Below are 10,176 nucleotides of genomic sequence, written 5' to 3'. Positions count from 1 at the left end.
CATATGTGGGTATACGCAGGTATAATTTTGTATTTCTTTATTTTGTCATGTTTATGCAGTGTATATTGGAGGTGGTGACCTTTTGAGAGCTGTATGCAACGAAATTTCATTTTAACATATGCTGATTAGTGTACATTCCAAATAACAATAAAGTTATTCTAAATCTAGTCTAGCAGCTAGCTGGTTACTACCGTGTAATCTAGTCTCGAATAAAAAAGGGGGCGGAGCTAAAAAAGCGCCACCAAAAACGTAACATTGGCGAACTAGAACAGGGGTCTCCAACCTTGGCCACTTGAAGACTTGTGGACTCCAACTCCCAGAATTCCTCAGCCAGCTTTGCTTTGCTTTGCTGGCTGAGGAATTCTGGGAGTTGGAGTCCACAAGTCTTCAAGTTGCCAAGGTTGGAGACTCCTGAATTAAAAGGATTCAAGCGCTCTCGGAAGGTTTTCAGAGGCCCTCCGGCTCCCCCTCGTTAGCGGCGTTAAGAGCCCACTTTATTGTAAGAATGGCTGTTTTTTTCTAACTTGCTTTTCAAGCCTACGTCCGTCTGCTTTCCATTGGACGAGAACCGCGATATCTTGCATAGCGATCGTCAATCCCGCAGCGCCCACTAACCAAGACCCCCTTCTCTTCCCTCCCCGTCCGCCGCGCCCGTCCCGCAAAGTTACGCTACCTGGCTTCTTGCGTTTCAATTTACGGTTGGCCGCAAAGAGATAAAAGGGCCGTAATACAAACGTGCCCTGGTGACCGAAGGCAAAAATCCGAAAGCGACAGGCGGCGTTTCACTACTATGGAAAACCTGCTGAAATCTGAACTGAAAACCACCGTTTTGAAGCTCTTGGGTGGCTCAAGAGGAGGGTACATATGCCAAGGACAAGCCTACGAGACCGACGGGAGACGAGTGTTTGTTAAAAGCAACGACAAGCCCCAGGTTGACCGTACTGTGGTGACAGCTCTGTTAGCTGCTTAAAATACTGCAGCTGGGAAGGCTCGGGGACTGGGAGGGCAATCAGCTGGTAGCGGCGGCAGTAAGGCACCTTGTGATACAGCTGTTTGTTTTGCTCCCTGTCGTTTTTACCGCTTGCAATAACGGTGCACAGGATGGGCGAAGCGAACTCCGTTTAAGGGGCGTTTTGATTTTCTGCGCAGCTTGATCCGCATCTGTTTGCGCGGGGGGGGGGGTGTTTCATGAAACCGGCGGTAGTAGTCCTGGAAATTTGCACTAATTATCTAATTATCTCTTCTGCTCTAGTCCTCATGGAATCTCCCACTGAGTCTCGCTGGCAATTAATGCGATTAAACCAAATTAAGCGAACATTTGATTACATTTTGGCACCTGCACTTTTTTTTACTTTTTTTTTACGGTGATGGAAACCTATCTCCTGCCTTGTCATTCTTTCAAAGCACTTTCAGTACTGGGAATTTACACTAACAATAATAAGCTTGTATGCTGTCTCACCTCAGGACCCTGGGCAGCTCAGAACAATCCAAGAAATTACAATAAAATCTATCAATAAAAAGTCAAATGCTAATTATTTTCTCTGAAAAAAAAAAGAATTCATTGTTTTATATGAGGCAAATATAAAAATACATTTTATCTTTTATAGAATGTTATCATTAGCTTTTGGATTTTTTTAAAAAAATCCTGATTTTGCTCATTTTAATGGTGATTTAATGGTGATTCCTTTTAAGCCACAGAGTCCTAGTGGGTTGAATATATACAGTATATATTTACCTTTGCATGTTCTCATTCCAAAGGACATTCTAGTTGATAACCAGTATATCCAAAGTTATTCATCTGCTAACAAATGTTTTCTACTGTTTTATTAAGACGAGTTGATAATTCTTCCATTAGCTTATTGCAGGGATGAAAAAACTTGAGGTGATGTTCATATTAGGAGTTATAAGAGCATGCTGTCAGGATTTTCGTAAAGAGTCACAAATGAGAGGACACATTCAGGATTGTTCCTCATCCCATCTCTATACTACCATCTTATGTCTGATAGTTTGTAATTCTCAATTGGGCGAAATATTGCAACGTAGACCAACATTCTTTCAATCAATGTACCTCAGATGAGCTAATTTACAGAATTTGTCCAAAATCTGGGAGCTATGATTCCCATGGGACTGAAATTTGGCAAAGTTGTGACCACTTTAACACCACCACACCATCCAACTGCATTTCCCTTTTGCATTTCCCAAAAACCAGTGGCTGCATGGTACAAGGGAAGATGGAAGATGTTTCCCTACCTTCCATTCTATTTTCCTCTGACCCCTGTGTTTAACTGGCTGGTAGCAAGGTGATGGTGAGTGGCCTTTGGCTGCTTCAGATCTGAGGCTGAAAATTGAAATCTGTTAATGGCTGGTGAGGGCAGAAAGAAGGAATGACTTGGATGTCTGCAAAAATAGGGCTACTTGCGAGGTGTGGGCATTCGTGATTGATAGCTGAACTCTCTTCCTCATTGGAGGGAAGGGACCTTTGGGGACAAGCCAGAACCCATTTTCTTCCTCACTGGGGCAGGGGTGCAACTCTCTTTGTTCCCTTAGCAAGCAGTTTCAAGGTTCAGTCGAGGAGGAGGAGAGTTGTGAGGGCAGAGGAAACATCACAAGCCTGTATTAGGCTGAGTCCCTAGGGAGATAGGGCAGTATACAAATACGATAAAATAAATAAATAAATAAATAAAAATATTATATGTGGAAAAAAGCCCAATGGGTCTCGTGTTCTCTAAAGATGTAATTTAGGGCCCTGACTACTTTTTGTGGGACATTTCCATTTTTTTTAAAGGGTTACAGCTATCCTATTTTATTTTCTAAGAATGCCTGTTTGGGCCAGAGACATTTTTTGAAATAAAGATGCTCTGGAGATTAGAACAGTCTTTAGCAGTATGCTCTGATTTCATGTTTATTTTGTTCATGTTTGTTAATTGAATGAATTTAAAACAACTAGAATGAATTGAATGCCTGGTATGTACCAAAGAAGGGGATCTATAGGCACCTTTTCATAGGTGTTTACTGAGTAATGCTTCTTTCACCTGCCCCTGGATATTTGGTGTATATTTATTTTTGTTTGGGGGTAGAACAGGTTCATATCTATATATATTTAAAGAATTGACTGAATTCTTGAAACACAAATCAGAAGAATGACTCTTTTTTTCTGCCCTGCAAAATCCTAACATGCAAAGAAATGTTTATTAAATTATATTCTTCTTTCTGACCAGGCTAGGATTATGCTTGAAGGGGAAATGGCAAGTTTAAGAGAAATTCAGAAAACCAATACTATACGGGTTCCTCAGCCAATTAAAGTGATGGATCTTCCTGGAGGTGGAGCTGCAATTGCTATGGAGTACATAAAAATGAAAAGCCTCAACAAGTATGTTAAAGGCTTTATAGTAAGATGTTGCGTCTCTGAATTAACATCCTTCTTCTTTTCTTTTACAATGCCAGTTCTAAAAAGAGCCTGCATGTTACTACCATGAAACAGTGTCACACTGGGAGCAACATAATCTTAGGGATCAGGATTTTCACATTTTCCTGGGGGAGAGGGGTGGTGGAAAGCTAAGTGTCCTGAAATCCCTGTTAAGAGACAAAACTCTTAAGGACAGAACATTTGAAATAATACTAAATTTGCACTGATTGCTGATATTTAATAAACTATTGATAGGGTAAAGAGAGGCAAATGTGTTGTGCAGATACAGTAATTATTTTCTAAATTATATGTGTGTATGTGCATGCATGTGTATAAAATCTCTGTTCAAGCTGATTTGAAACCACATGGTCCATAACATTGGAGTTTGTTTTCTTCTCCTTCTAGATATTCCGCAAAACTTGGAGAACAAATGGCAGATCTTCACCTTTACAATAAAGAAAATGGAGAAAAGCTAAGGCAAAAAGAACAAACAATTGGTACAGTATAGTTGTTATGAACTAGGAGTTACTTATAATTAACAGATTTTGAGCACAACTTTAGATGGAAGCTGATGTAATTATTAGAGCTCATGGTCCTAAAGATAGATAGATAGATAGATAGATAGATAGATAGATAGATAGATAGATAGAATGAATGAATGAATGAATGAATGAATGAATTACTGTATTTTTCTCTCCATAAAATGCACCTAACCATAAGACGCAACTAGGATTAGAGGAGGAAAACAAGAAAAAAAAATCAGGTGGAGCCTGAGAGGACCATAGATAGGTGTCCTCTCATGTGCCAGCTCTGCCTATTGACTCCTGCACTGCAGAAAAGAGAAGAGGTGGGCAGTGACAAAGACAGAAGAGGCAGGGTTCAACACTGTAAAAGGACCCCACTACCACGGCCTGGCTGCTATTCACCAAAGGACCAGCACTGTCCAACTTTTTTGGGGGGGAAGGTTAAAAAAAAGTGTGTCTTATGGAGCGAAAAATATAGTAATATGCTTCCCTTTCCTTTTTTTCTTTATAATATTGCTATTTGCTTCTAATCTGTCAGAAAATGGACATTATTATTGATTGAAAAAGTATATGTGCAAAACAAACCTGGATGCCCAATCAGGCATAATGTTGTGGCTCCAGCCCCCCCCCCCGAGCCTGGCCTCCTGCCAGAAAGTGACTCAGAGTATGAGGGGGAAGGGCCCTTGGGGCTCCCCTCTGCAGGGCTGGCCTCTTTGGCTCAGCTCCAAGAGCCAGAGGCAGGCCAGGTGGAGGAGGTGATGAGGCCTCTGTCTCCTGTATTTCCCCCCGCTCAGGCAACGCTTCCAGACCCAGCTGTTGACAATCAGTCCTGGTTAGATTCCAGGTTTCGTAGACAAAAGTGGGAACAACAAAAGAAGGGGTGGGGCAGGCCTAGAAAGTGCTGAGTCACGGAGCCACACCCCTCAGGCTATAAAAGCAGAAGGGGCTGCTCTACTACTTCGTGACAGACAAAGCAAACTGACTGGAGAAAACTTGAGCTGAACTATTTGACTGAGCATTTGGCCTGGATTGCTGTTTGTTCCTGACTTCCTGGTTTCTCCGGTAACATCAGGGAAGCTAAAGAAAACCTTGGCAGATGTTTGCTGGTATGTTGCCAGAGCTGATAGCTGCCGTGGACTAAATTGCTGGCTAATTGAGTCGGTTCATGTGTCTCCCGGACTGAGGTGGTGGGGGGACAGAACACATAAGTCCAATGTATTTTATAGTACTTAACTCCAAGATTTTCAAGTCTGGGACTGTACAATATAGGTAGTTCTCATTTACTAATAAAGGAGACTATTTGTAACTCAAGAGTTTAAATGAGGGGTCCTTCGTGTTCTCTGAGCTAAGTTGCTTTCTTGCAGATGTTCTATTACCCAAACTAGTGGGATAAATCATTAGTGTTAGTTGCTAGCCCTAGAACTGGTGATACTACCTAGGTTGGATAATGAAATGTCTGCAAGAAAAGAACTCAAGAGAGCATCAAGGACCCCTCAGTTCTCACTTACCATCTAAAGTTGACTGCAATTCTGTGGCTAAGTGATGTGGTCATAAGTGAAACCTCACATAACTGCAGCTGCCTTATGACATCAGTTCCATCAGTTCCTGCATGGTCATTAAGCTTATCACTGTGGGTTAAGCACAATGTCACATGATCTTGATTTGCAACTTCCTGCCAGCTTCCCCATTGACTTGCTTGTTAGAAGCTGGCTGTGAAGTCACAAATGGATGGCAGTCATATTACCGTTGGATGTTGCAACTTTCGTAAACGTGTGCCAGCTTCCAAGTGCCCAAATTCCGATCTCATGAATTCAGGGACACCATGAAGGCTGCAACATAGAGAATTGGTCATAACTCTCCATTTTTAGTACTGTTGTAACTGGAACAGTCACTGAACAAGTGAGGATATCTGTATTGTATCTAAGGCTGCAATATGAAAACTATTTCTTGATATGGAACCAGAGGTGGGTTCTACTTACCTTTACTACCAGTTCGCATCGTGCCCACATGCTCTTGTGCAGATTGCTTTTGATGACGTTCAGATCAGTGGGTGGAGCCTCCCGCTGGTTTTACTACTGGTTCTGTAGAACCGGTGCAAACCGGGGGCAACCCACCACTGTATGGAGCTCAGTAGGATTCATTTATGAGTTGCTCAATAAGTAGAGAAAATAAGTGCTTCTATTTTACTGTTTGCCATTTTACTTTTGTAAGTTTATTTTGCTAGGAGTAGGCCAGACAGAACCTAATTATGTGGATAAATTTGGATTTCATCAGGTCACCTGCTATGGCAATATAACTCAGGTAAGTTTTTTGAACAAAATATATGATGTAAAATATTAAGAGTGTTAATTGTAAAACTACCCTGTTTCCCCCAAAATAAGACATCCTCTGATAATAAGCCCAGTCAGGCTTTTGAGCGTATAGCAATAAGGCCAAGCGCTTATTTCAGGGTTCAAAAAAATATAAGACAGGGTCTTATTTTTGGGGAAACACAGTATTATCTCCTTCTAGACTACTGAACTTAAATTATTTAGGTATTTTTATACCTGGCGGGTGTAAGGAAAAAAGGGAGTAAATATTTTCTTAAATAGTTGCAATCACTTTGTTTTGTGACCTGCATCTAAAGCCCAACATTACTTCTAGCATCTTAATTGGCCATGCATTTTTTTTTTTTGTAAACAGAGCATAGCATTTTTGTATTCATGTTTTGCTAAGGGACATTATGGCTGGAATTTTGCAATTGCCACAAAAATCGAGTGTTCAAAGAAAGTGATCTTATACTGTAGTTGATAAGTTCATAGCATCATTTTCCCACTTGTTTTATTTTGCAGGTCAATGAGTGGCAAAATGACTGGCCTACTTTTTTTATTCGACACCGCCTCCAAGCCCAAATGGATTTAATAGAAAGAGATTATGGAGACAGAAAAGCAAGAGAGTTGTGGGAACAGCTAAAGGTAGGAAGAAAACGTTAGAATGCTACATTAAAGCAAATGAAAATATCAGAGTACTTGCCTCTGCAGAAGCTAAAATTGAATTGAGCATTTCTCACTCTGTAATCATTCTACCAGTATTTACTACAGCTACGAGATTTTTTCCCCAAGAAAAAGATCTATTCATAGTTTCATTTATCTGCTGCTCTTTAGCATATTTTTTTCTAACTATGATTTGATTGCTCTACAATCCTTTTTGGATGACTCGGATGTAATTTTTATTTCCTTTCAGCCCCATCATGAAAATGAAATGTAAGAAATGGGTGTACATAAATCAGAACTGAAACTTCTTAACTTGAAAGGAGAGCCCAAACTTGGTCTATCCTAAACTTTTGTGATGTTTGAGACCACATTGCTCTAAGCTATTATTAGGTGGCTTGTTTTTGACTTTCAATATGGGCGAATTCAGTCTTTGGGAAATGTAAATTGGATGATGGAATGAAATATTATATAAAGTCAGCCAGTTAGTTAATTTTAATGTAACAATACTAAAGTGTTATGTTTGAACCCAGTGTCAGTTTCCTTTTAGTTCTTCAACCCCTGCCTTCTTTACCTAATGATCCTGTTCCAGTCTCAATATGGAACTGCTTTTCATACAACTGTACTGATTTTATCTGCATTTTTTAAAAAAAACCTGATTTAATGGAGTTGTCCTTTCTCTTGCTCATTCTCTCTATTCTTTCTCTCTCTGTCTCTCAATAGCCTGTGATCTAAAACCATTCTGAAACCAGTAAAAGATATTCAAAGGAAATTGCAAACATTGTCCCAAGTGTTAAAAAACCCCACCCTATCTTATTAGGCTGTCATTGTGAGAAGCCCAATGTTGCCAGTAAAAGTAACAAAATTTGTAGTATATCCAGTTTGTAAAACTAGGGTTAAAAAATAAAAAAGAGCATTTAGAATCTGTATGTATATTCTGCTATTTATCTTGTAGTTTCCTCAGTAAAAGAAATTCTTTGGCCACTTTTTAAGCTATGTGTTTTTATGATGTTTTTTTACAGCCAAAGATTCCAGAAATGTTTCATGACTTGGAAATAATCCCTGCACTTGTTCATGGTGACCTGTGGTCAGGAAATGTAGCTGAAGATGACTATGGACCAATTGTCTTTGACCCGTCTTGTTTCTATGGCCATTCAGAATTTGAACTTGGAATTGCTATGATGTTTGGTGGATTTAGTAGTTCTTTCTTCTCTGCATATCACAGCAAAATCCCTAAGGCTCCGGGTTTTGAGAAACGTAATGCCCTTTATAAGTTATTTAATTATATAAATCACTGGAACCATTTTGGTACACAATATCGGAGACCTTCTCTTACTGTAATGCAAAGCCTTTTAAAATAATTGTCATGCACAATCATTCTTAGTAAGTGATTCCCTGTTTGGTACCTGCTGCTTCAAATATAATGCATCGGAATGGTTACCTAGAAGACAGAGTTAAATTGATGTGGTATGCATCTGCTTCCTCACAAAACCTTGCAATGGGCTTGTAATAATTGCACACTATGATTATCAAATAGTACACAGCTAATTATTTCAAAAACAGTTTATTCTCATGTTTCCTTAAAAGAACCTGCCCCAGTAATAATTCTCATATATTCAAAATACTATTTTCATTTTCTCCTCCACCTACATCTAAGCCAGCTTAAAGTTGTCTGCAGGTGTTCTAGTTTAAAAATTTTTTTTTTCTGCAGGTGTTTTAAAATAATGTTTTCTCTATTTTCTCAACAAGACTTTTCCCATAAATATATGGCATATTTCATTACAATAGCTGATGGGGTGGTTGTGGGTGTTTCCTCTCACCAATATTATGACAATATGCTTTTCTGGTGGTTTAGGGACTGATGGATAACATTTTAATACAGTCATCTATCTTTGCCTTGAATTAAACAAATGTGGGCTTGGAATTCAGGATATTACATATATCTGAGTATGCCAGATTGGAAATGGCTACAATATACCACATATGTACTAATTATGCCATTCCCTTTTAGGAAATCTTATTGATTACCTTGTGCCAGCATGTCAAAAACAATGTATTAGCTGTTAGGACTTACGGATAGTCAACTGGAAAAGACTTGTGGAAGCTCATTTTCGTGCATAGTAACTGCAGTGAGATAAGTATATGTATGAAGATGGAAAGAAGCTAAAATATCCACGAAAGAGGAGTGGTTAGTGAAGATGATGAATCTACAGAAATGGCAAAACTTACTTGTTTGATCAGGGAGAAGACAAGTACAATTATGAGTGACTTTATGTACTTTTTGCTGAAAACTGGAAAACAATGAAGTGGTGATTTATGGAGTTGATGATTAGAAAGGGAAGATATGGGAAGAAAGGAATTATGCTATAACCTTGAAGGAGGAGGATAGAAGGTAAATATTTTGTAACTGCTGTAAAGATTGGAACTGATCTTTTATATATATATATTCTTTTTTCCTACTTTTCTTTCTTCTACCTTTTTTTAATTCAGTCACTTGCCCTGCTCCCTTTTTTTAGTTCTTTTTATTTTGTTTACATTTATGTTTGCTTTTACCATTGTATAAAATACTAAATTTTATACAATAAATTTAATAAAGTCACAAACATACACAATACTTTTAATTTTTAATTTTTATTCTTACTGACTCAGAAAAGAAATCATGGATAATGAAGTTTCACACTTCATATCTTTCCATTTTCTCTCTGTATAAGAAGAATTACATTAAAATGTTGAAAAATAGAGAATATTAGTCACTGATTTCAATACCACTTCAGGATTCATTTGACTGCTATGCTGCATTTATATACTGTATTTCATTTGAAAAATTACTCTAAGGTCTCCTTTCCTTTAGAAAATAAATTGCATTGTTATTTTATAACAATAGATTTTTGCAGTTTAGAATTTCTAGCATTTCTAAAATACCTTTACAAAATAGGATGTTGAAAATAATTAACAACCTTTGAAATGTATATTAGACATGCCTATATCGTAAATGAAATACAAATAATTTTAGAGAAAATTACTTTATAATAGTTGATGGTCTCAAAATTATGCATTAACATAGATGAACTATTTATTGAAATAAAATATTCAATATCTATAACTGTTCTGTTATTTCTAAAAATATCTCGTTATTACATTTTTAAGGGAGCATGCTAGCAAAATTACTTAGTAATAGTGACTCCAGTGAAGTCTGGATAGGTTCTTGTTTGTAGTATTGTAACACTAGTTGGGTTTTGTTTTGTTTTTTTGTCTTTTTCTTTTGTCACAAGATAAA

The 10,176-nt window shown here is 38.1% G+C and overlaps 1 protein-coding gene across 5 annotated transcripts; it reads left to right on the top strand.

The window, feature by feature from the left end:
- The first annotated feature begins 385 nt into the window (after positions 1-385).
- On the top strand, positions 386-9,944 carry FN3K (fructosamine 3 kinase). 5 transcript variants are annotated; one of them, XM_058173360.1, is made up of 7 exons: positions 713-931; positions 3,219-3,370; positions 3,812-3,903; positions 6,155-6,231; positions 6,762-6,884; positions 7,922-8,156; positions 8,911-9,944. In XM_058173360.1, the coding sequence occupies exons 1-7, from the start codon at positions 791-793 to the stop codon at positions 8,964-8,966; spliced, it is 876 nt and encodes a 291-aa protein (XP_058029343.1). In that variant the 5' UTR covers positions 713-790; the 3' UTR covers positions 8,967-9,944. The 5 variants fall into 5 exon arrangements, with proteins under 5 accessions (XP_058029345.1, XP_058029343.1, XP_058029342.1 ...); XM_058173362.1 differs by lacking the exon at positions 713-931 and adding an exon at positions 386-499 and having other exon boundaries at positions 7,922-9,944; XM_058173359.1 differs by having other exon boundaries at positions 7,922-9,944.
- The last annotated feature ends 232 nt before the right edge of the window (positions 9,945-10,176 follow it).

Source organism: Ahaetulla prasina, chromosome 2 (assembly GCF_028640845.1).
Source record: "Ahaetulla prasina isolate Xishuangbanna chromosome 2, ASM2864084v1, whole genome shotgun sequence".
Classification (NCBI taxonomy): Eukaryota; Metazoa; Chordata; class Lepidosauria; order Squamata; family Colubridae; genus Ahaetulla; species Ahaetulla prasina.
This window is presented reverse-complemented; position numbering and strand designations above follow the sequence as displayed.